The sequence below is a fragment of the Phodopus roborovskii genome, unplaced genomic scaffold, assembly GCF_943737965.1.
Source record: "Phodopus roborovskii unplaced genomic scaffold, PHOROB, whole genome shotgun sequence".
Taxonomy (NCBI): domain Eukaryota; kingdom Metazoa; phylum Chordata; class Mammalia; order Rodentia; family Cricetidae; genus Phodopus; species Phodopus roborovskii.
Genome location: NW_026125901.1, coordinates 291,074 through 318,972, shown reverse-complemented (window position 1 = coordinate 318,972; position 27,899 = coordinate 291,074). Strand labels below are relative to the sequence as shown.

General features: G+C 37.5%; 1 protein-coding gene across 2 annotated transcripts in view; it reads left to right on the top strand.

Annotated features, from left to right (window-relative positions):
* The window catches only part of Maob (monoamine oxidase B), a 107,380-nt gene that overhangs the window by 25,236 nt on the left and 54,245 nt on the right, over positions 1 to 27,899 (top strand). For both annotated transcript variants that reach the window (XM_051178924.1, XM_051178925.1), the window contains exons 2-3: positions 16,222 to 16,316; positions 17,576 to 17,713. In XM_051178924.1, the coding sequence (XP_051034881.1) occupies positions 16,222 to 16,316; positions 17,576 to 17,713 (233 nt within the window). The remainder of the gene's footprint in view (positions 1 to 16,221; positions 16,317 to 17,575; positions 17,714 to 27,899) is intronic.

Below are 27,899 nucleotides of genomic sequence, written 5' to 3'. Positions count from 1 at the left end.
TATGTGTTTGTATTAAATTCCTACCATTCCAAAACAACCAGATACATTTGCGTATATTTTCTTCTAGTCTTCATACATCTGTTTGTTTTGGCTCTATATGTGTGTCACATGTTTATATTTATGTTAGACACAGTTTTTCTGTTTTTCCAGATACTCCAAAATAAACATATTTTAAATTATGATAAGCCCAACAAACATATGCAAAGAACAACAAATAAAGCTTACCATTGCTTAATTACCTAATGCTAAGCTCCAGGTCATAATGCATTATCTGTGTGCGTTTCTGTTATAAATGACACTTAACTAAAGATACTGAGGAACAATTACTTTTTTCTATATTTGGCAGTCTTTCCTTAAATATTGAAACATAAAGTAATTATGTTTGGTTTTAAAATATTGGGAGTTTAAGATTTTGACACATCCTGCCAAGTTGCTTTTCTAAGTGCTTTCCTAATTACTCCTCTGGCTTGTTTTGTTTCGCTCTTGGGAGCTTTTAATATCATCTCTTTTATATCTTTTTCAAATTGAGAGTGAAAGTGATATTCATGAATTGAGAGGTGAAATGGTTGTTTTTCAATTTTAATTGCTAAAAAACTCAAGCATTTATCTTGGGTCTATAAATAATTAAATTATGTTTTCTGAGAGAATTAATTTTACTCATTCATTTTCTTGACTTGCTTGCAATTGGAGCATGGGATAGAATCCATCCTTCACATCAAATAAACCAGATCTTATTTATTTTTTCTGTACTGACAGGTAGCTAATATTCAAATTGATTTAGTCAAGCTCTGGGTTTTTCTCTCAACTTGCCAGAGTTGTGCTCCCTTAAGCTTCATATATTTTCTTCTGTGAGGCTTTTTACCAAGGTTAGTGTATTGCTTTCCTACCCAGGTGTATGGACAATAGCCACAGGGTGATGTTTGATACTGCAATTAAAATGCCCTAATCTGATAAGTATGTTTCCTTGAATTGTTTTTGTGTAATATTATTATATGTATAATTCATATTATAATTCTACTACTTTATATAATTTTGAAGCAAACTCAGTAGTTTCAAAAGTTACCTTTAGGATTAATTATATGGGTAGGCAGGTGGTTGAGTTCTTGACTAGTTATATGGACAGGTAGTTGAGTTCTTGTGTGGCATATCTGAGTCCGATCCCCAATGCTGCAGAAAGAAAGAGAACAAAACAAAACCTGACCTCACTAAGCTGATTTCCAAATCTCTTATTTGTTGCTAAGTCGACAAATGTGAAAACTGGTGAGTATTTATTGGTTTTGTATTAGGTGGAAGGCAATGGAGGTGAGAAATTTGGGGATGCAATTGGATATAGTGAAACACAGATCCATACGAATGAACCCCCACAAAGACACTCAGAGTATTCAGAAATAAAATCTGGAGAAGAACAGAAATCCAGAGAGACAATAGGAAAAGGAAAAAAAAAATAATACCACAGCATCTTGTCTGAATTTAAAGTTTTCCACTAAAGACCTTTAAATGTATTATTTTATTTGCAATTTGGGGTGTTAATGGTGACACCACCCCTTTAAGTTGGCAAAAGACTTGTTTCTTGATCGAGGATTTTTCAAGAAGTGAAGGTTCCTGAGATCTGGATTATATCTCCCTTCAACAAGGTGAAATGGGGCAGGCCTCCCATTATACATGACTTCATATTTCAACTTACAATGCTGACTGATATGGCAGTTTAGGATTGTGTCCAAAGCTTTGGAGTGCAAAGAGCTTGTTTGAAGTACTTAAAAACACAAGTATATGCAGACATTTGTTTCTGATCCTTGGTCATGCAAGGGTTCTTCTCATCCTTAAATTTTTACAATAATTGTTCCAACCTGTTGTACCACACTTACTCTTGATATCATGTGTTGGGCATTAAAGACACATCTTTTCTTTAAGGAAAAGGCATCCCCAATTCTGTTCTAGTACTTCACCATGTTTTAACCTTCACCAATTACTTACCCTGAGCAGTAATTAGAAGACAGGCATTTGTTTAGTTAGCTTCTGGGTCATTAACTAAACAATTAGCTAATTAATCAACTTTTGTGTGTGTGTATATATATATATATATATATATATATATATATATATATATATGGTATTTGTACATGTTCATGTGGGTTGTGTGTGGGGGGTTATGTGCATGCATGTATGTGTGCATGTCTTTGGAAGTCAGACGTTGATGGTCATTTACTTCTTTAGTTACTCTCCACTTAATGGAGTTTAATTTTGGGGGACTGTTCATTCAATTTGAGTGCCATTTTTGTAAATGTTCATGTATATGTGCTTCTGTGCAGGCATGTATGAATGATGGGTACAAGTTCCTCCAGTTTCAGGGGCTTTGACACCTCTTATGGCCCCTGTGGGCATTACACTCACATGGCATACAGTCACAGACACAGATGCATACACATAGAACTTTAAAAAGTAAGTCTTTTAAATAAATATTTTTTTTAATTCTTTGAGAGTTTTGTATAATGAATTCTGATCATATTCATCCACACTTATCTCCCTAACTCCTCTCAGAGCCAATCCCACCACCTCCCTACAACCACCCCACCTGGAAAGTCAAGTCCTGTATAATAGCCCTCGTTGGTCTGCAGCTTACTGTGCAGACCAGGCTGGTCTCTAACTCACAGATATCCACCTGCCTCTACCTCCTGAGTGTTGCGATTAAAGGCATGTGCAACCATCACCCATCCTCTTCTATTTAAGAATAACTTTAAAAAGACATTTTTATGTTAGGCAGTGCTACACAAACTTGAGGACTTGAGTTTGAATTGCCTGAGATCATGTAAAGCTGAACATGGTAGGGTGCATATGTCACCCCAGAGCTCCTTCTGCAGCATGGGATCAAGAGACAGGACACATCCCAGAGTCTTGCCGGCCAGCTAGCCTGGATTATATGCAGTAAACAACAAAGAGATACTATCTTAAGCAAGATGGAAGGCAAGGACCAACAGCTAAGGTTGTCTTCTGACCTTAACTTTGGCATGTGCACCCCCCCACACACAAACTCCATACACATGTGCATATCATGTGCACACAAAATAATTTAACAAAAGAAGAAAGGAAGACATTTGTAAAAGAAAATTGGGGGCTGTATATTTTTAAGACATCTGTGAAGATGCATTTACTTTCATACTAACATTAAAAGACATTTTGTGATATGTAAGATTTGGAGTATTAGTGTATTAGTGTGTCCTGATGGGTCTAGTCAGTAAGTTCTTTGCAAAATGAACCACTCTGCATCTTTCCCACCTCAGCTGTTCACTCCATGGCATGCATTCTTGTTGGTTTCTCTATAGTTTAAAAAGAGGGTAGTTTGAGACTCACTTACTGTGTATGTGATGCAGTTTAACGAAATACTAAAAGCCAGGAGGTTATGCCAATGTTGCAAGACTTGATCTATAAATCATCTAAACTGAGCCAAAGCATGAGGATAGATGCTATGTAAAAATCTCTTATATTGTCAAGAAGCATTTTAGGGAAAGGAAAATTAAGAAATAGAGGAACCATTAGTTTCCAAGTTCAGTCTCTTCATCACAATAGCAAGGCCCCATAGAAGCAAATAATTTTTTGTGTAAGTAATCTGTGTATCAGCCTTCCTGGGAGATCTAGAGTCCATTTTTTATGTTTTACTTTGCTGTAAAGGATACCTAGTGTCTCCGAGATTATGTGCAAGCCCTTTACCACTCACTGAGTTCCATCGTTAGCCCCTAGTTTCTTGAGAAAGAATATTGCTAGGTAGGTCAGGCTTCTCTTAAATGTTCTGTGAAGTTCAGATTGTCCTGGAACTCTTGATCTTACTGTCTGTGTCTCCTAACTTTTGGCATTCCAAATGTATGCCACTATTCTGATTTGTTTTTGTCAACTTGATACAATGGGGATCATCTGCGAAGAGGGAACCTTCATTGAGAAAATGACTCAGTCACAGTGGGAAAGTCTGTATTGGAATTTTCTTTATTAACTATTACTGAGGAAGTGTCTAGCCCTTTATGGGCAGTGACAAACTTAGACAGGAAGTCCTGGGATGTAGAAGAAAGTAGGTTGAGTGCGCTATAGTAACCAAGACAGTAAGAAGTATTCCTCTGTACCCTTGGTTTCAGTTCCTGTCTCCAGCTTCCTAACTTGAGTTCCTGCCTTGACTTCTCTTCAGGTTGGAGTATAATCTATAAGATAAAATAAAGCCTTTTATCCCCAAGTAGATGCTTATCCAAGCAATAGAAAGCAAACTAGGACAGCCAATACATTTCACTATAGTCCTCATTTTATAAATTCGAGTTCACAGAAGAAATAAACTATTTGTCCAAGATTTCATAGTACCTAAGAGAAAGGATGAATTTGAAATCTAATTCTTCCTGTTTCCAAATCAAGTGTTTTCTAAGGTATTAGACTCCACATTCATTCATAGGTATTTCTTGGGTATTAGCCATACAATGACACCTTGCTGTATATTGTGTCCTTTTCCACAACTACTAGATGAGTTAGGGGCAAACATTTTCACTCTATTTCACAAAATAGATTTGTCAGGTGAGATCTAAAAGCAGGTATTGATTAGAATGCCACCCTGGCCTCAAGGCCCCAGGCAGATGTCACTACAATGAACAAATGTGTGATGGGGAGGTGGGAAAGAGAGAAAAGCAAACCATGGAGCTATGGAGAGAGGCAGAACCGGAGTTGTGTTGGTGGTGAGAGGTGAGAAAGAGGACTATCATTGCCCAATTGGGTTGGCTTCACAGTGTACAACAACCTGGAGCTTAAACAGTCTCTGAATCTGCCCCTGGCAGCTGGATCCCCATGGCTTTGGATAATAACAGAGACCTGAGATATGGAAAGATTCACTTTCTGGATTGGACCTCTTTGAAGGACCAGCATGGCCTGCAATGTCACTAGATACCATGTTGGTGTTGTTGGTCCATGCTGTTGCCCCAGGTCAAGATGAAGCCTGAGGTCCATGTGCACATACAGAGTCTTTGCCACTGCCTGATGCCTTGGTGATGCCCTCAGGCTTTGCTGCCTCAGGGAGCCATGCTGATGTGAGTGGCATGTGCACCCTTGGGAATCCATGTCAAGGCTCATGGTCTGGGCCCTTGCACTGAGGGCCATGGTGGGTCAGTGGTCCTGATTTGGTCAAGAACCATGTTGATGTCTGTGTCTATGTTACCATTGAAGCCCACTTAGATGCTGGTGGTCATGGCTGCTGCCTAAAGCCATGTTAATACTGGTCAGGGTGCATGATATAAGATTCCCAAATAATCAATAAAGTAATAAAATAATAGATAATGATTTGACCACAAATCATTGGAGGACACAAAATAAGATCTGAAGTTTCCTTTTAGAAACAATGTAACTCAGAATAACATCTAGATTTTCTGGTTGTTTTGAATTTGAGCTAATCAGATATTCTAAACATGGATGGGAAGCTAGCTTTCAGCTCTACATACCCCTGCAGTAATTTACCCAGGCAGTCAGAGAAGCTTTCCCCTAGATCTTTGTGGAAGTGTTCATTTTTGTCCCTGTTCTGATACTGGTCCTGACAACTGAGAGTAACAATTATCTGTCATATAAAGCATTCTTGTCTCTGGAAAAGAGTCAAACCTAATAAAAGCCCAAGAAATGTCATCTGTGTTCCATCTGAGGCCTTGTCTTTACAAACATTATGAGCTTGTTTTGGCTTTCTTTCTGTTAAATCTTTTATCAAACCACCAGCTGGAAAGGTTTCAACCTATCTCCAGACTGGTGGTGTGAATAACAGGAAATGCCTCTTTCCAAAAATAATTTTCATGAAAAGTTTAAAATGGTACATCCCCCAAAAGATTCCTGTGAATCCAGATACATCCTCCTTCCACGTCCCTTCTTTTGGTCCTGGTCACTTTCTTCTTGTGGGTGAAGTACTCACAGTGTGTGGTATGGTGGTATGGAAAAAAACATACCTAGGTGGTTCAGTGTCACCAGATTGTAGAGCAGGGAGTAGGAGAAAGGGCAGGGAGCACAGCTCATCGACATAGCACACACCTGGCTTTCACGCAAACACTGCATAGGAGACAAAGGATGAGAGAAATTGAGAGGGGCTGAATCATACTTTTTGGGTGCAATAGGATCAGGATTACTAAGAAGACTCAATGATGAAGCCTAGGTTTCAGGTTTCAACTCCTGGGTAGATGACTCTCTATGTAAGAAATGAGGAAACGCAGAGAATGATAGGTACTACTTGATTGTTTATTGGGTTCAGGGAAGTTGATGGTTCTTAACTTGTAAATATCAAGTCAGTAAGAAAGTATCTAATTTAGGGGACTTGTCATGGAGCTCTGTGAGAGGACCAGAAGAACTGTCATCTTTGAAGCCATGTAGGGAGATGATTAGAACGAGTAAGGACCCATGGAAATCATTTCCTCTGGTGATGGCACATTTACAATAGAACTGCTGTACTGAAGGAACACAGATGATATGGCTTAAAAGGGCAGATTCAGATCAATGTGTTGACAGGTTTGGTCTCCTGAGACCTGTAAGTGGGCTCTGTTCCCTGTTTCTCCCTTAACTTCTGTTGTTTTTAAAGAAATCTTTGATCCTTCTCAGCTTGTGGGGACATCAATCTGATCCTTGCCTTCCTCTTTATGTGGCATTGCTTTAGACAGCTTTTCGTGTCCAAATATCCCATTTCAGTTTGGGTTAAGGTCTACCTTGATGACTTCAATATTATTTGATAATTTCTGTAAAGACTACTTCCAAATAAAGTTGCATTTTTGTGGTTCTAAGGGAACTGAATTTCAAGGTATGAATTCGGTTAGAGGGTGGGGAAAATGAATACACCATTCAGTGTGTAATGGTGTGCTACCCCAATTTACTCATCTGGTTGTCCTTCACCTAGCTCGAAACTCCTTGGGTAACAGCAACTTTTCCTTTTCTGAGGATTCCAGCAAAGGATTTTGCCTCAAGCCTTCCTGAGTCCTGGACTGTGCTAACTAGGCCTTTGTTGCATCACAAGAATGGGAAAGAAGAAAGAGGAACTTTTGTTTTCTTCTTTATAGGACATTCTGTTTTTCATTCCCATGTTATCCCTTTCTTTCTTGTAACTCAATTGTATCAAGTGTGGTTCTAGTTCCTAATATAAAGACACATTAGATAAAAATTAGAACAGACTCTAAGATGTGTGTACTTTGAAAATTTCATCACCGTGCTCCTACACCCAGGCTCAGAAGCACTCTCTCATCTCCAGTGAACAAGAGGAATGTACTGGAGAAAAGGAAAGTAGTTTTTATTCAGTCTTCAAAGAGAAAGATTAATGTCTTAATTACCATCTACCATTTCTTTGAGGATGGGCTGAATATTTGTATGAGGATCAGGTTGAGGGCTATGAACAACGATTAGCATTTCCCTAGGATCCTGTGCTAGACAATTTGTCCTAGACCTGAGTGGTGACCTCTTTATGACAGCATTGTTTTATCTTGAGGAGGAAACATTTCAGTTTAAATCAGTTTTATGGCCTTGAAATCAGATCATAAAAATAAGCAAGATCAGAGAAATACAATCTGGAGATTATTGTCTGAGAAGGAGCAAAGGAAGAGAAATAAAGATGGAGTCACATATGGCAACAGTGAGAACATTACATTGTAACTTGTGATGTAATGTTCTTTGTTAACTGGACTGTGTTTAGAATTACCTAAGAGACTGGGTGTGTCTATGAGGCTATTTCCAGAGAATATTCAGGAAGAGGAGAAAGACCCACTCTGAGTACACATAGCACCATCCCATGGGTGCTAAAGACTAAATAAAAGGCAGAAACAATGAAAGCAAACAGAGCATGGCCAGTCTCCTTTCGGTATTCTTGTCAGCCATGAAGTGAATATCTCTCTCCTGCCACATACTTCCACTTCTATGATGTTCTGCTCCAAAAACATGAGGCCCATTGACAGGGCCCTCTGAAACCAGGAGCCAAAGCAAAAATTTTTTGCCTAAGTTATTTCTGTTCAGTATTCTTGGCATCAGACACAAAATCTCAGGTAGTGACAGAATTACTATAAGTAATACAATCTCAGGGGACCACCATCATGTATGTGGTTCATCATTGACTAAAGCAATATTATGAACCACATAAGTGTACCTTGTAGTTACCCTTTCTCCTGCACTTGTGCTTCTCCTGTTGAGTTTTGCCATTGTCTAGAGGCAAGACATAGTTTAGACGTAAACTCCTCCTCAGCATATAAATAAAGGACAATAGTGTGAAGAGTCTTTAGATTGTTGGTAGGATGGAAAGAAAGGGTATTTTGTTACTGAGATGTCAGTGATGGAACCCAGGACCTCCCAAATCCTAGGCAAGTTCTGTCTCACTGAAATAACCACTAAACAAAGAAGAAGATATTTGTCTTGACAGGAAGTTTTTTTGGAAAAAGCATCAGCAATTTTTGCCACATAATTCAAATGAGCCAATTACTTTAGACATGTTTTCCAGAGTATGTAATAAGAAATTTCTGCTCATACAAAAAGTACTTATATCCTTTGTTCTCCATATTATAAAGAAATATTACATAAATATATAATATTTATTATAGTGGAGCTGCATGATACAGTAAGCATTTGACAAGTACAGCTGAATAAAAGCTAATTTAACTTTTCCCCAGAATTTCCTCACCATGAAATTTTTTTAAAGAATTTTTTAAAGAATATGCCTAATGAACTAGATTCTGCAATGAATGATTTTGGGGCATTTGCATTATGCATTGTATGCAATCTATTTCCTCATTCCTCTGTCCATCTATCAACCCCTTTTGCCTGTAGATGCATTTCAAAATAAGTCACAGATATGATATTTCACCCTTAATTATTTTAACACACCTCCCTCTAAACAAAATCATCTATTCTTTTCCTCCAGGAGCACACATGTTATGCATGTTATATTTACATCTGTGAATGTCAGCCAAATTTTAAATTTTGCAGAGCACATGCTTTGGAGTCATGGAGATACTCCCTGTGTAATGAGGTATCTTGTGTGATCACCATGCTGCCCTGTTTGGTTTAATCACCAACTAGGAAATGCCTGATCTCATCACATCACCCTGTGAGAAATTGAAGGGATTCAAAGGCTTGTACTTCAGGAGAGCAGGAGGGTTTGCCTTCATTTCCAGTCTGTCTTCTTAGGCTTAACCCACAGGCAGAGGAAACAGTTTTTCAGGCTCCTCAAAGTAGAGGGAGGCCACATGACCCAAGAGTAACTTTGTTTCTTCCATTCACTCCTTACATTACACTCCAGTTTCTTTCCCTGGCAATGCTCATGTTTAATTATTTTCTAGGATGTTTAATCCATCATCTCATGTCTAATGAAGGGACAAGTAGACCCCTGATCCCCTCCATATCATTTGCGACAAACCCTTATTTCAGAACTGATTCAAGTCTGAATGTGTGAGGGTCAAGGATTGTGACAGCTCTCCAGCATTCTATCTGCCTTAAAGATGCTTAACGTTCTAAAAATTGTATGGGGAATCTATAGAAGAACCAGTACTATGGCCACAAAACTTTTATCCTAGGGTCATCATCAAGGAAACTTCTTTTATGCTTAAAACAGTTATAAGGTGAGGGATGGAGCCAGCATGCATGAGGCTTTGGGTCCCATCCTCAACACCATTACCCTGTCCCCACAATAATAAATAAAGCCAAATACCCAGCGGTTCCTGCTTTATGGTGTATCTCTCTCTCTCTCTCTCTCTCTCTCTCTCTCTCTCTCTCTCTCTCTCTGTGTGTGTGTGTGTGTGTGTGTGTGTGTGTGTGTGTGTGTGTGATGTTGGGTATTTCAAGCCTCAATCTCAAGATCTTCCTGCTTCAGTATCTTCATTATTAAAATTGTGTGCGCCACCACACTCAGAGTAAAAATAAACCAGATAAAAGAATAAACAAACAAACAAACCCCACAGTTGATTTCAAGAAGGGTGTAGTAGTTTTAATCTAATTCTGTGGAAGATTCAAAGCAGGTTAATTAAAAGCTGTTGACTGGTTTTAAAGACAAAGATTAATACATATTTGAGAAAGAGAATCTATAATTTCTGGGTGTGCTTCCTTTGTTCTTGGAAGATAGTGTGGAGGTAAAGCAGTCATACATTTTGTCTAGTGCAATTGTGATATACAAAAGATATTCAGCTGCTTTCAAACAACAAAGGATAAAGACAATGCTTCTTTATGAAACAAGACTCATTATGATGGCTGACATTTCCTAAAAATGCCATCATTTGCATATAAAATGTGATGAAGAAACCATTTTTATGGTTTTAGGTATATTCTGAAAGGCCTTTGCAGACAATCTCATTCAAGTATCTTGAAGCAGCTGCATCTGGGAAAAGGTTTCTATGGCAACTTGTGGAAGCTTGATGTTTTTTTTTATCCCTTTCAAGAACATAAATCACTCCATAGCCTGAGGCTTCAGTGAAGGTCTCCTCTATCATACAAGCCATTGCTCTTTGTTTTTGTGTTATGTGTTTTGAATGTCATGGAGAAAACAGGACAAAGGTTGCTACCCTTGCAAGAAGATTTGGAATCTGTCTTTTAATCTGTGTGTGAGTGGTGGGGAGTAAAAGATGTGAATAACAGCATTCTAGACTTTGTTTGCCAATGGCAAACATATGTGTGTATGCATGGTCTATGTTGTTTCAATTTTGCCCAAAATTGTGATAGGTTTCTTGTCAGGAAAGACTCATTCTGAATAAAATATGAGGAACTGTTTGGTCAAAGATCTTCTTCATGTGCATACTTCTTTGTCCAAATATATTTGCACCTCTCCCTAAGGAGCATGTCACAGAGCTTTGGATACTGGCAGGTTCTGGGTGATTTTTATCAAGATATTCTTTCCAAGAAAGTTAATAAAAGAAACATTCTGATTTTAATTAAAATTCTGCCTGCTTAAAGAATTGAACAGTGAAAAGCTTTTATTATGGGAAGAACTGTGGCTAATGGAGAACACGCAGGACCTAGAGATAGAGCCATATTTCAGAGCCAGCTCTGCCTTCACTAGGGATGTAACTCTGAGCAATTCTCCATTTCCTAATCTGAGAAATGGACTCAACAATGCTGACCTTATGAAAGATGAGTGTGTTTGAGTGTTGGAAACTGCAATGCTGTACAAATATATGAGGTGGTTATTATTATGAATTGCCTGGTTCTTGTTTTTTTTGTTTGTTTGTTTGTTTTTGCAAAATGTCAAAGGTGTCTTACCATACTTGGTGTGACAAAAACAAATAAGTTTCAATATATCTAAATATTTTAGTTTCTTAGGCCATATGAAAAAGCTTAGATACTACTATGCCCACTTCTAAAAGAGCCATTTCTAAAAGAGTCATCTTTGTTTAAGTATATTAAATATAACCATTCAACAAACACATCTAAACACCAACTATACCCTGGTACAAGAAGAGAAAAAACATAGATAATTGCAATCTTACCATCCCAGAAATGAGCTTACTGAACTCTATGGATATCCTGGTGACATAGGGAAGGGGCAATGCCATCCAGCCCCCAACTCTGTCAATCAAGCCATTTGCATCTTTGTGTATGTCATTTGCTTCATAAAGACCTTTTAGAATTTTACCTGCCAGAAACATATACTTTCTAGTAATTTACACAATGGAAAGGAATCCACTGTGTTGTTACTTAGATGATGGGTGACATCAAAAGGACTGTGTATCACTGTTAAATGGCCCCTTCACATTTTACTCTGTCGTGTGGGATTGGGGCTTAGAGTCAGTGTACTGAGATTGGAAAGATATCTCTGCCAATTGCTAAATGTATGACCTCAGGAGTACTCTTTGGTCTCTGTGCTTCACTTCCTACATTTTTTCTACCTAACTTGAGTAGAGAAGCTACAATAACTGCTTCAATAACTGCTTCAAATGTTAGTTGTTTCAGTCATGGCTTCACCAGCATGGTGGACTTATCATCTAACTCCTTCCTACACATACTTCTTTCTCATAAGGAATTTGACTTCTAATAGAGGCTGTTTTTCTTCTTACTGCAGACCTTTTATTGGGGGGGGGGTATAACTAAAGACACATTGTCGTTGGAGACATCAAAGAGCTCCAGTTCTTTGATCTGAAGTTTGTTTGGTTGTTTCTAGAATTTCCTCATAAAAACCATTGCTTTGTCACCGGGTGGTGCCACACACCTGTAATCCCAACTCTTGGGAGGCAGAAATAGAAGCCAGCCTGGTCTTCAGAGAAAGTTCCAGGACAGCCAAGGCTACACAGACAAACTCTGGCTGGAATCATCCCGCCCCTGTCAAAACCCACAGGGTGATGAGGGTTATTTGAATATTAATGCTTTTGCAAATCCTAAGGGAATGCCCATATCATTTGTTGGGGTTACAAGGTTAGAGGTACTTTGAGGTACTGTGAATTTCATTGGCAATTCTTGTCACCAAGATTGTCTCACTCTGTCTTGGTAACTTTAGACTGGAAAAAGTCTTTATGTAGTAATAAAGTACATATGTTTTGTATTACTTCCAAGACAATCAGTTTCCTATTTTGAAGTGTAAATGTTTGTTAAATATCACAGATTAATCTGAAGGGCATGAAACACATTGGCAAAACAAAGAACAATGTAGATGGGGATGCTGCTTCATAAGTCCCACAGTTTTGCAGTCTCCCTCAGAAGCTAATTCAAGCCATTTTCTACAACTCCAAAGTGGAAATGTCAATGCTTATGAAGCTGCTGGCCACTGACTTGTAGGCCTTTAGAATAATCAAAGTGTTTAATAATATCCATGATCACTGGTATGCTGAAAACTTTTCATTAAAAGCTACTTGGCCAGATAAATGCAGTACATTTTGTTTGTTTTTAGTTTTTTGAGACAAGGTCTCACTGTGCTGTGAGGCTGGCCTTGAACTTCTGAATCTTCTGCCTCAGCCTTCAGATAACTGAGATTATAGAGCTGCCATCAGGCCTGGGAGAATTCAATCTTTCTTTAATTCCATAGAATTCCATGTGTATTTCTCTTATATGTTTAAGAATCTGTACAAACTATTTCTGAAAGAATCAAATAACTATTTTTTGTGATATATTAATTGGCCTTGTATATTAAAGTCAAGTTTCACTAACCTTGTATGAGTACGTGGTGATGATAAACTGGTTTTTGAATCCTTTCCCAAAGTCAAATATCTTTTCAAAAGGAAAACTTGTTAATTTTTAATAGTCACATAGAGAGTAGAATGTTTTCAGATAGTTTGTAAGGGTTGGTTCATCCAGTTGTTATATTTTAAATTTTCCTTTTTTGGACCAAGAATGGTCACTAAGAGGTGAGAATTTTTTAGTTCAACTCTGGTTCTCCCGTTTACGAATTATGTAATGCATCTGGCTGTTGAGATTGAGGATAAAAACATTTCTCAATCATGTGGAGAGGACAACATGGGCTTTATGGAGAACACTGAGCATGAAACTATGTGCTCTATATTTTGGGTGGTACCCGGTAATTTGAAGCCCTTAAAACATTATTATATTATATTCAGAAGCTGCTTCATGTTTACATAGGGCCAAATATACTGTCCAGTGATTTTAGTGTCAATATTGCTGCTAATTTATGAAACATTTTACAATAGGATTTATTGAACACAGGCTTTTCCATCCTTCTCAGAGAATGTACCATTTCTCATATTTTGCTTCAGTGGCAAATGTTTTAAAGGTTCTAACCCCAACTTGGAAAGGGACACATGACTGCTTCTTGACCATCTTAATCACACTCTGACTGCTAAAGTCAATGATGCCATAAGCCATCCATATTTACGCCAGTTAAATCAATTATTTTTTATTTTTAATGTACCCCTTTTTTTCAATTGATGCCTAACAGATGTTTTGAGTGTTTCCCCATGTACCCAAAACATAAGTTTAATAAAAATACAAGGGATTCCCAAAAACATATTTCCATGTTGCTTAAGAATGTTTTTGTTTTTTCTGTTTATAAATATAAAGCAATATAGATAGAGAACTCCATTTGGTGATTTGCTTTAATAACTGTTTAGGCTTGTCATCAGATATTATTTAGTAACTGTATTCTCTAAAAGACAATACCCTTGGTAGAATCTCCTATGCAAGTGTCTATGAGTGATGCTCTATTTCCTTCCCAGATCTTTTCTTGAAACCTCAATGTGGTGCTGAAGTTTATGTGAACTCGTTGAAAACAGCAGTTATTATGGCTGCATGTGGTTTGATATCTTGGCCTGATGCCTGATAAGAAAAAGGCCATCAGACTGTCTGAAATTCTGTATTTAAGTAGAAAACAGTTACTTTTTCCTGTTATGAGGGTGAAACTGGGAAACTGGAGTTAAAATTCCAAGCCATGCATCCCTAAATCTGAGTCCTGGGATGCTTCCATCCTATATAAGTGTGGCTGCTTTTATTGTAGACTCTGGAACCTTACTCTGCCACCAACTGAAACCCTCGACCCTGGCTCTGGGGAAAAGGATGGAGAGATTCATTAAGTCAAACAATGAAATGTTAATTAAGTTCTTCTGGAAAATGGGTCTCCTCTGTGAAAATCACTGCCAGACAGGGACAGAAGCTTTGGCTCATTGTGCTTCTTCATTCAGATTCGGATTATGTCCAGTAAATTCTTACCAACCCACAAGATTCAAATGTGTATTCTAATAAGTTGATCCTGATAAAGCGAAAAATGTCTTTAGAAGTGGGGATTAAGAAGTGGACATTGAGACATGTCATCAGATTCTTCTTCTTCTTCTTCTCCTTCTTCTTCTTCTTCTTCTTCTTCTTCTTCTTCTTCTTCTTCTTCTTCATCATCTTCTTCTTCTTCTTATTTCTCTTCTTCCTCTTCCTCCTCTTCCTCCTCTTCCTCCTCCTCCTCCTCCTTCTTCTTATCTATGTGTTCTCAAACAGAAAATCAGGCTATCAAAGAACCTTATCTCAGTAGCTTGTTGGAATGTGCTTATTGAATCAGTGTAAAATATGGTCTCCTTTTTTTCTTTTTAATGCTGCTGGAGATAGAAGCTAGGGTTTCACATAAGCCAGCAAAGTATGATAACACTAAACTGCACTCCCAGCATGACTTAATACAAGGAAACACAACAGTACTTAATACAAGGAAACACAACAGTATTTAAATGGAGTGAGTATTCGGTGTGTTACAGTAGTGGGGCCTAACATCACATAGCATTATTTTTGGAAGGCAGAAAAGGAACTGCTTTATGTATCTGTGAGGCACAGTAGCATTTTGGCATTTCTTTAATTTTGTTTGGTCCCATGAAGCACGTAAGTAAATTCAATTTACTATAAGAGCATCTGTTCTGGGAGTCAGCTCTTGCTAAATTCTGTGAGTGTTTTTATTTAATATTTTTAGATTTGGCAATGCTATGGGTAGAAACCTTGTATTTCCCACATGCTAAGCAAATGACCTACCTCTGAATCAGCTATAGCCCCTTAGTGGATTTAAAGGTGCAGGGCCTTGTTTGTTTTCTATTGAAAGATATAACAGGAATGGATTCAGATGGGAGGGTTGGTAGAGAGGAACTGGGAGGAATAGAGTGAGTGAAAACCACAATCAGTATATATTATTATGACAAAGAAACCTATTTTCAATAGAAGAAAAAAATTCCTATTCAAAAGTCACTTCAAATAAAAGTGTAGAGATTTAAGAGCTAAAACAACAGACCATGTCTAGGGTGTATTAAACAAGACTATACACAGGTACTCAATAAGTAATTTTGACTACATGAAAAATTAAAGTATGGATGGAGTTTTCTTTTGTTAAATTCCAAAAGTTCAATTTCCCAGTAACCCCTAGGCCTGCTTATAGATGCTGAAAACTGGCTCTCTCCCACATCGTTCCTTCTTAGCGTTAAACTGACAATGGATTATGTGGCTAACATTGGACCTTTTGGTTCCAGCACACACATATTCTTGATTGTGATCTTGTATATGCATTAGATTGTCTGACCTATAGTGTGGTTGTTAAAATATAGATATTATTGATATAGTGACACGGAATGTTTATTTAGATGTGATAGTCACTGCTAATGAAATGTATTTTATTCTTTCTAGAAGTATCATGTGGTTTCCTAGATGGAGACTCTCGGCCTCTACAGTGAATTCCTATATATGTACTAGTTGTATTATAATAGAGCTCACACAAATGTGATTTTTCTTGTTGGTCACTAGCATGCAGAGCATGCCTGAAATGTTGCAGAAGATTTGATCATAATACTTTCTTGTATATCTCCCCAGGTATGGCAGCAGCCAAACTCCTGCATGACTCTGGCCTCAGTGTGGTGGTTCTGGAAGCACGAGATCGTGTGGGAGGCAGGACTTACACAATTAGGGTAAGATGCTAAGGATGGGGATGAGAAACTTGGGTCTAAAGATGAGTTGTGTATTTAGATTTTTGTATTTCCTGAAAGTTTTTGCTACTGATTTTCTAAGAGGGAGAAACATTAATTTAGAATTTTCCCTATAGCTTCCCTCTTTTTCTTTATAATCATTATCATTATCATCATTATTTATGAGTGCTAAGGATCATCCATCCAGGAACTTGCATGTGCTAAGCATGTGAGTAGCACTTATAGTTGAAAAATCCCCTTTAATTTATCTCTTTTTCAACTCTTTCTTCTCTTTGTTTTAGTCTTCTCACTTCACATCTAATATAGAACTAAGAATGGGAAGGAGGGAAAATGAGAGGTAGGTTGTATTATAGTAGTAGCAAGAAATCTATCAGAAGTCTGGACTTTCAATCCCTAATTTGGAGGCTTCTCTAGAACTAACACAGTCATTTCAACCATACAAACTAAATTTTGGAATGCATGGGGAGTCTCATTTTTAGTACAGTGTGATACATATACAGTGTGGGTTATTAAATCAAGTTAATTAACTGTTACCTCACTCACTTGACATATTTGTAGTGACATAGCTCAAAACGTACTCCTCCCATCTAGCTGAAACTTATATGCTTTAACTAGAAACTCCTCATTCCTTCTGTCCCTACCAGCTGCACCCATGAAATCTCTAGTACACACCATTGTATTCTTTACTTTTATGAGTTTAACACATTTTAGATTTCACATCAAAGTAACACTTGCCTTTCTCTGATTTATTTCACTTTATATACTGTCATGCAGATACATTTATGTTGTGTGCTAAATGACAGAAATTCCTTCTTTGTAAAATCTGGATAGTATCTCATTGTCTGTGTCTATAGTATATTTTATTTTTTCCACCAGAATAATATTCATTTTAGGGTGGCAAATGACTCTGTTGGGGGAGAGAGGCTAGACAACAAATGATTAAATCAACACAGTCAAGTAAGTCCATTTTTGGTGTCAATGACTTATGAGTTCCTAGTTTGGGATATTGGGCTCTATTCTAAGTGATGAGTCCTGAAGTGGCTCACCTTCTAGTGGTCAATTTTCTTTTAGAGACTGATTTAATAGTTGAGTCACATGAATCAAGTACAGAAGAGTTGAGAGCAGAACTCATTTGTCCACAGATGCAGCTCAAATGTATCCATAACCTGTAAAATATCAATTGCTTATTTCAGAAATGTTTTTTAGAAACAGTCATTTTTACTTTTCTCATGGAAAAACAGAATGAAAATGTTAAATATGTGGACCTAGGAGGATCTTATGTTGGGCCAACCCAAAATCGTATCTTGCGGTTGGCCAAAGAGCTGGGATTGGAAACCTATAAAGTGAATGAAGTTGAACGTCTGATCCACTATGTAAAGGTAAGCCTAAAACAGACATGGAAGACTTGCAGCCACTCTGAGAATGTACTAATTATTACATAAATAAATTGGATGGTGATTTTAAACCTATTTAGGAAAACTGTTGACAAAGTCATACTGCCATTTGGTAAACTATGTTATAAATTCAGTAGAAAAAAATATTTGTGATTAGCTTATTAAATATATCTTACTAAATAAATACCTATGACACTTGAATGTTATGTTAAAAAAGCTGTTTATAGTTTTGCAAAGCTTCCCTAAACTTTATATACAAACACTATTCATAATATGACTCGTGGAGTATTTTGATATTTTTACCATTGTATCATACATGTTGGTTAAAGTGATTCTTCTCTGGATATTAATATAAAAGTGGCTCAATAACCAAATACCACCAGTTTCATGGAATCTCCACCATCCTCCCCGCCCCCATTATTTATCTGAAAATATTGAGTCTTTCTTTCCTAGGATCATTTGTGGTTGATTGTTTCCTCCTCCACACCAATTCTTACCTCTCATGCCTATTGGTCTTTTCTTCTTTTTCTCTGTGCCAACCAAGGTCAACACTTACCTTGTTATCTTAATTTCCTCCATCCATCTGAACATCTGTATGTAGTGCATATTGCTGAGGGTTTGAGGAATGGATCCCTTTTGAAAAGAAGGAACACTGGCAGCTTGAAACTAAAAAAGACAGCATCCTATAACCCATAGAAAAAAGAGCCCAAGGATTTTCCACTGACCACACCTCTCTGTGGATTCCAGTTTTCTCATCACAACTCTTCCTGTGTCACATCTCCCTATTCCCATTTCCCCAGAATCCTCACTTTTTTCCCAAAACCTTTGATAATTTATGCTAAGCAAAGAGTCTTATGTTCTAGGCATCACTGTAGAGTCCCACAGAAGAACTAGTAGAAGGTTTTAGTTGTGGCCATTTTTGTATTTTTGATTTATTTGAGACAGAGTCTAATTGTGTAGCCAAGCCTTGCCTTGGATTCAATCAAGATCCTTCCATTTCTACACGCAGAGAGCTAAGATTACAATTGAGCCACTCTGCCTGCTCTGGTGGAAGTTTTTAAATTTCTTTCATTTCTCTTTTCTTCACTTGTTCTCACTGGTAGAAAGAAGAAATAGAAAACCATTGCCACATTAAAAAAAATCACTCCCTTAGAAAATGGATGGAAGGGAAGCTGAAAGAGTAGCTTGGAAGTACAGTACACGCTAAGCGTGTATGGCACTCTATGTTTGCAAGCACATGCTAAACATTTATGAAGCCCTAGGCATGAGAGCACTAACTAAGCATGTATGAGGCCCTAGACTTGGTCTCCAGGACCATCCAAAATTAAACCAAAACAAAAGAAGGACTATAAACAGTTGTATTTATAAAATAATGTAATGAATGTCCTTATATCTGTGTGAAATGATTAGGAAATGCAAATAGCAGACCATACATTATGAATCATTTAGTAAAATAGATATGAAGCAGCTACTTAATTTGGCACAATGCAGTATAAAATAATTGACATTCAAATTTTATTTTATGTCTTTTTTTTCTATATGAAAAAGAGTCACATGAATAAGAAGTGAAAACACAACATGGTGATAGTATGATTTGCTTAAAAAGGCAGTCCTCAGTAAATTTCCTTTGTTACATTCTTTGCTTATTTAATGTGTTGTCAAAATGACCACTTTAAAAAAAAAAGTCTTCTTGATTCTGCCTGCATGACTTGCAGAAATTGACTCATTGCAGCACCAAGATCTCTTAGATATCTCCAGACAAAGAAGATGGTCAGGGCTTAGATTTGCTGTTTCTTTTGTACATTGCAGGTGCTCCTTGCTTCGGAGCTGTGTCTAGGATGCTTTGTTTAATTCTGGCAATCTTACAGCTTAATTAAGCCTCTTGCTTAAGAAAGAATGTCCCCAGTTATCAACTGCAAACATGACGTTGCCCTTAAATCATTTTTTTTCATAGTGGGTGCCGAATATGCTTCTTTATTAGACTATCCTATTAACCTGTGCTCAACTACAAAAATATAAATAATGAAGCAGTGTCCTTGACTTAATACAGGGTAAATAAGTACACCAATGTACTCTTTACACAATTTAAAGTGACTGTTGTGTGTGTTTTTTATTATTACAGAAGTAAAGCATGCCTGCTGTAAAAATATAATCAGAAACTATGAGTAGAGAAAAACACTTTTCGTATTTACTTATTTATTATTATTTTTCTTATGTTACATATCCATCCCAGTTCCCTCTCCCTCCCTCCCTCACTCACTTCCTCTCTCCCTCCAGGTGGTCTGGGGGCATGGGAGGGAAAGAAAAACACTTTTCAAAAAGAAACCCTCCTTTATCTTTTCTTGAAATTAAAATCACTCTCAAATATTCTATTGCTTCCTAGATTTTCATAGTCTAGGATTGCTGTTGTCTGACCTCTGCTGGAGGAAATGGGAAATACCTGTGAAATGTATATAAAGTTATGTGCATATGCATTAATATGTGTGTTTGGTATACTAACTTAATCTCTAATTTTCACTAGTGAGAGAAAAATTAATCATTAATGATACTGAAGCTCTGCAATATAGATAAGGGGTCACACTGAGCTCTCAGCGGTTATGTCCCGTGAGACCTACATGATGATAAAATAGTTATGGAATCTGCCTCAAACTAAAACGTGTTCCCTATTTAACACCTTCCCTGCTCTTGGCCACGTTATAGTTTTCATATTTTTTACCTCTAAAAAAGTCTCTGAGTGGCACATCTATTTCTGAGATTATTACCAGCACTCAGTCTCCTCCTACATGCCAGATAGTGGTTCAGAACTCTGTGTCTTAGGACTGGAAGATTTTGGGAGCTCAAACATTGGCCTCTATTGCCTACATTAATAATTATTGTCTCCAAGAACAAACTTTAGCTTATGGGAATGTATAGTATTTTTCCCTTATTTTTTCAGTGGACTTGCATGTATTTCTTAACTGGAACACTAAAATTTTCAAATAGCATGCTGTTTGCTGTGTTGTCAGACCCTCTGAGTCAACTTTTCAAAGGAGTATCTTGTTCATTTGTTTTTAAATTTCTTGCATGATTGTTAATGGAAGATTGTTTCATGCACAACTTTAGTAATAAGTTAAAGGGCCTGAGTATGTATTGATAAATGTTTGTGTGTTTCTTAAGCTTACATTGAACCTATAGCCTTAGATATGGTAGATAAGTGTGGCAGTTTCTAATCATATCCCAAGGTGTGATGGCTGATATTAAAAACCATGATATCAAACTACCTAGAAAGAAGGCTGCATTGGCTCAAAATGGGCTGGATATCCACATGAAAAGATACCTTTGCTCAGAAGAGGATGACTCCTACAATCATGAGTTCTGTGGTAGTTATAGAAAAAGTGATCAGCTGATAGATGGATCTCTTGTTGTCTCCATAATAGGCATCCATAAACCCTTGCTGTGATAGACAGGCCTATATACCATCTAGATCCATTCTCTCTAAATTGCGTGTATCTATGGAGCAGCATTCTTTTAGTGTTACTATAGATCTGTTTTATGCTGTTAAAATATGATTTTGCTAAAATTGGCTTTGAGATAAAAGAAGTAGTACCAAAGTTATGAGATTTAATTATCAGTGAGAAAAGTAATCACTTTGGCTCAAATTAATATAATTTATAAGGTGCTTTTACCTACAGTATGTCATAATGAACCCCATTATTGGTACAATTATTATATGCTAACAACAATTAATAAAGTTAAATGAAGCAACCATTCATTCTTAGGAATTATTGTTAAGAATCCAGCCAAGATTCTGATGTTAATTTCTTATGGTATCACTTAGAAGATAGCAATCTAGATGGTTTAGAAATGACCACTTGTCAGGAGGCAGAACCAGTTGGATCTTTGTAAGACCAGCCTGGTCTACAGAGCTAGTTCCAGAACAGGTTCCAAAATAATACAGAGAAACCCTGTCTCAAAAAACTAAAGAAGAAAAAAGAAATGACCACTTGCCTTTAAAAGTATAATTTAAAAGAAAAATATAATAGAACACTATTTAGAGAACCCTGATACCCTATCCTGTATCATTGTATATATGTTTTCACACACATAAATAAGTGATCATTTTGTTGCTTGGTTATTGTTCTTTTGAATTTCTACTTTGAAGATTTTTCAGACATTTCTGAGGCTATCAGTAAACTACAATTCTCTGTTTCAGAAGCTTTCATGTGTATGAGAATAGAAACTAAATTTAAGTTCCCAGGAGACCACTTTAGGACTAAAGGCTCATCTAACACATGATTGGTTGATGCAAAGGTGTAATCTGATTCAACACTAAAAATGGGGCTTCACACTGATACTTGCTTCTAGCCTTCCACTATGGAGAGAACCTGAGCGAAAAAAAACACTTTGGCCTTGACCTGTTTTCCTATTGACAAAGGCAAAGTTCATTGTAAAAGTCCTCTTTATGTTGTTATGGCCAGAAGCCTCAGTTCTGCAGAATTATGTGATTGAGGAGAGTTGTTACCTACTGGATTATCTGATTTTTTTTTACTGTTATAACTGCTGTTGCCTAAACAATCTGTGGGGAGGGAATACTTGGCCCAGCTCCTCAGTCTTGTTGACAACTCTGAAACCCACTTGAAAACCTGGTGCATGGGACTCAACTGACAGACAGCAAAGTGTGGGCCTCCCCCCACTCTAATAATTCCATTTCAATGAACTCCCTTAACTGTCTCTTGGTATTGGAGAATAGAAAGAGAATTACAGTGGAAATATTGAGAAATAAGGTATTCAAATGAGAACTGCATTTAACAAATGAAAATTATCCTGTTATTATTCAAGATGCCAAAGGAGAAAAACAATCAATGAATCTTATCTAGCTGCAATGCCTATAAACCACAGCAATCGCCAGAAGGTGTGATAGTGACTTTTATATTCTAAAGGTAACCAAGAGCTGTCTAATTGGACTTAAGGCTGGATCAATAGGGAGTTAAATACAGATACTTTAAATTTAGTCCACTACCCATGGCTGCTGATACCATGCACTTTAGAGGAGAATCTACGAACGCCAACTTCCTAAACCCCTATAATTTCTTAGTGTGTTCTAAATATGTATCTTTTTTTGTTTATTTGTTTTTTTGAGACAGAGTTTCTGTGTGTAATAGCTCTGACTGTCCTGGAACTCCCTGAGATCCACCTGCCTACACCTCCCAACAGCTGGGACTAAAGGCGTGTGACACCACTGACCCGCCTAAATACATATATCTTTATGCACACAAATAAATGTAGTTCTCCCGCCTCATCAAAGTAGCTTCTTTTTGTGACAAGTGGAGCCCATTCCAGGAAGCCACAGCTGGTCAAAATGCAGACATCCACTAGCTAGGGGTGCCCAGGTGCAGTTTATACATCATGGTGCAATTACTTACAGTTCAGGAAGCATCATGGAAGAAGGGTGAAAAGATTAAAATTCAAGGGACCAGATCTGCCTTGAGATAGGATCTTCTTTAAATGGACAGAGAATTTGTAGCCATGAAATCTCAACAATATGATTGTCTCAACAAGATTTAAAAAATGTCAGTACCAATTGACATGTTAATATGGTTTGGGGAAATCTGGCAACTAGATGAAGAACTATACACACATGAAGCCTTCTGAGAAAGAGAGAAGCAATCTTCTCTAGGGATAAACCCGATAGGCTCTCAAATCCTAGCCAACCCTTTCCCTCAAACTATCCACAAGAGCATTAGCTCATAATGTGTGAAACTTGATGGTGATGTAATACTAAGGTTCTGTGCTTGGCCTGTTTGATCTTTAAAGCTATTTTACTGCCAAGAGTAAAATTTTAAACTGATACTCCCTAACAATGTTTTCAGTAGCTCATGTGACAACTTCAAATGCCACCAGTACTTGGTCTGGTTTCCAAATTAACCTAACAACAGTTTTATTATTTATCCTCGTTTTGGTTTGTATATTTTGGTTTTGTTTGGTTGGTTGGTAGGTTAGTTGGTTGGTTTTGTTTTTTTGAGACAGGGTTTCTCCGTGAGACAGTCCTAGCTGTTGTGGAGCGCACTCGGTAGACCAGGCTGGTCTTTTGAACTCACAGAGATCCACCTGCCTCTGTCTTCTGAGTGCTGGGATTAAAGCCATGTGCCACTACTGGTAAGTTGTATATCTTGTTTTAAGACAAGTTCTCATTATGCATCGCAGACTGACCTCAAACTCACCATCCTCCTGCCTCAGCCACCTGGGGTACTGGGTGTTTAGGCATGGGCCACCATGTCAACCTTTCAGGAAATGGTTCTCCCAGTGCTTTGCCACTTTCTCTACCTTTGAATTCAGTGGACCCTGTCTTCTAGCTGCTTATAAGTTTTGACTTAGCAGCAGTCCATTTCAAAACATTACCAATTTACTATTCAAAGTTATCTCCAGGAACCCCTCAGCTGTGCTGAGCTTTGTGTCAAATATATTAAATTAACTTAAATATGAATAAAGACAGGAATTGACTATTTCATGCCAGAATATAACTGGCATAACAACAGCCTTTATGGTGCTAAAAATTGTGTCTTTAACGGTTAGAATGCAGGAAGATGAGAACGAAAGCGCCTTTAACCTTACATAGGACAATATCCATGTACACCAACGCTGGACTTGTACTTCATAAAAATAAACACCAAAGTCTCTTAGGGAACTGCATTATCTTTTAATACTTCAGATTCTGCCAATTACAAAATATGTATTTAAGTTCATCAGTCCCTTTCATTTAGTTCACTTTTTGTCTCTTCCATGAAATTCAAAGGCATGTATGTCATTTAATATTACAAATAGGACTTTGATTCTCAGATTATTTCTCTGCATTTTTCTTCCTTTTTCCTGTCTTCATTTTTTGTTTCAGTTCTCTTCCTCCATCACCCATTTGTCTATCTTTCCATAGCAATCATCTATCCATCCCCATACCTATCTTTTCATTTTATAGAGACTTGTTATAAAGAGGCCTACAATGCCATACACTAAATTGTATGGTGTTTTTCAAACATAGATTTTGGTATATGAGCGGATATGTTACTTTCTTTATGTATCACTTTTTCTTTTGCAAAGACATCCTGTCATGTTTATTTTTAAAAAATGTATTAGACACTGGATTTACTGAGCTCGCTCATGATTTTTTAAAAGAAGTTGGACTGCTGAATCTAGCAGAGCTTTGTGCCTCTCAACTGTATAGCCTCCTGGGTTATAGATTCATGGACAATAACCAAGCTACTTCTAGGCAGACTTAGTGTTTATAGTCTGGATCCCAGAGCAGCTGCTCTACAGCAGACACTCTAAGGCTCTTCTGTTGGTATGACTAAGCTGAAGAAATTCCCAATCTCTCTGTCTCTCTGTCTCTGTTCTGTCTCTCTTTGTGTTGTGTATATGATTTCTACCTCCATTGACATTGTCACCATCATTAATCACCACAAATGAACTTCTGCTACACCTTGCCATGTTACTTGTGCTTTTGTGCCTTTATTGTTCCATCTGGAAAGATATAATCCTACTAGATTTTGAAGGCAATGCATTTTGAGAGAAATCGCTGGGTAATACTGTCACAAACAATGCTACTAGGATACCCTGAAGATTTTTATGAATATTTTAATAGGGGGGATAATTGGTTTGTTTTTTTTTTTTGTTGGAAAATACACTTTTTGTTTTTAAATATTTATGATCTAAATGTGTGTGTGTGTGCACATGTGTATGTGTGCATATTGGGATGCAGATGCCCACAGAATCCAGAAGAGGGCATCAGATTCTCTGGAGTTACCTGTGGTTGTCAGCTGCCTATCTAGGGTGATGGGAGCTATACTGTTCTCAAGAGAAATATGTGACTTCAATATCTGGGCCATATTCCGGCCTGAAAAATATACTTTACTAATTTTTGCCATCAAGTATGAGACACCAGGCAGGATCAAGATCCACATGGATAGATAGTCCCTCAACCTAGACACATGGGGGAGGGACTAGACCCTGCTCCAAATGATATGACAGGATTTGAAGACTCCCCATGGAAGGCCTCACTCCCCCTGGGGAGCAGAAAAGGATGGGGTGAGGGTTGGTGGGGGGAACAGGGAAAGATGGGATGGTTCAGGAACTGGGATTAACATGTAAAACAAGCTTATTTCAAATTTAAATTAAAGAATTATATTAAAATAAAAGATTTCTAAATTCCCTTTACAAGTGCAACAGGCCAGTAAATTCATCCTAAAAATATTTTCATAAGCTCCTTGGACACTGAACTGAGAGTTGACACTTAAATCCAGTCTTCCTTCCTCTGTTTATTTCTTGAGTTATGAGTAGTCTAGGAGATCAGCATTTGGCTGCAGCTACAGTCACATGCCAAGACTAAACTGATCATAGAAAAGGAAAAAATGCCCTTTTCTGTTTGTGTTACCTTCTAAATTTCTCTCCACTTTGCTCTGTATTACTTTAGACAAGAATAGAATATGGTTATGATTAGTTAAATTGGCAACCATTCGCTAGGTTTCCTGGGGCAGTCATTGTTGGTATTCTTATGGAGCTGAGCTCAGAATACTGAAATACATTAACTTCACTTTCCTTTTGTCACATACACACACACACACACACACACACACACACACACACACACACACGAACGCACACGCACACACACACACACACACACGAACGCACACGCACACACACACACACTCACACACACACACACACACTTGTAAACTCATTTTAAAGCTTAAAACTGTCTTGTCCAGTCTAAATAAAATATATTCCTATAAACTATTAAAAGTTTCCTAGACATCACAATAACAGGTAAAAAGAATAGGTCAAGTAGATTTTAATACCTCTTAAATGGGACGGAGAGATAGTTCAGTGGTTATGAACATTGACAGGAGTTGGTCCAATGCTGAGCAGTCTAAGGGACCTCTGACAGTGGAACCAGGATGTATCCCTGGTGCACAAAAGGACTTTGGGAGCACATTCTCCATGGAGGGAAACTCCCTTATCCTAGAGGCAGGAGAGAGGGTCTAGTCCCTACTCCAAATGACTTAACAGATTTTGTTGGCCCCTCCTGGAAAGCACCACCCTCTCTGTGGAGTTGGGGGGGATAAGAGGGAAGTGGAGAGGCATGGGAGGGAGAGGGAACTGGTATCGATATGTAAAATAAGAAAAAAAAGAACATTGACACTTGGTGGCTCACAAATATCTGTAACTCTCTTTCATTGGATCTGAATCATTCTTCTGCCCTCTGTGGACATCAGGAAGCATGTGGTACAAAGACCTAAATGAAGGCAAAATACCAGTACACATGCCATTAACTTTTGAGATACAATTACAGTATTTCTCCCTTCCCTTTCCTTCCTCCAAACCTTCCCATAATTCATCCCTACTCTCCTTTGACTTCATAGCCTCTTTGTCAATAATTGTTATTGCACTGAGTATTAAAAATAATAATGCATCTTATTGTATCCAGCATATCTAAAATCTATCCATTTATAATCTCAGCCTTTTAATGTAAATAATATAAATCATTAATGCTATATTTTGCTTTCTCTTTTATAACATTTGTAAAAACTGATGTTTAGTTTATAACATATACTATTTGATTAATCACACAGCAAAAGTTAAGCATGTGGTTAGTGGCTACTGAATTAGAAAGCTGATGCCTTAGGGTTTAATGTAGTTCATTTATTTTTTAAAAAATATTCCTTATCCATTTTAAAAAATTAAATCATCACTATAATTCCTAGTTCTTATATTACATTACAAATTAACTGTACTTATTCTGCAGCTACAAACATCTGGCATCACAATGAACTTGGAAGTTAATCAAAATAAACTTCCTTATATGCCTGTTGCATCCTAAGAGCAGCTTAGCATTGAACCACTTGGAAAAAACTCTCCTGCATTCCCAGGTGATGGCATATCCCAATGACTTGGTGCATGTGAACAAGGTAGAACTTAATGAAGTTGAAGTAACCAGGAAGACAATGGTAAAGAAAGAATTTGAATGGTTCCCCAAACCTTGAAGGACTCATGAAACTGATGAAAAAAAAAAACATTATGGCAAGAATAAAGAGCTTTCAAATAGGAACAATATCTTAATACATGTGATAGTCTGTCCCTGAGTGAAGGTGGAGCGCTTGTCGCTCATTTCCTCCTTCCACATGCATGCTTCTTGCACGCT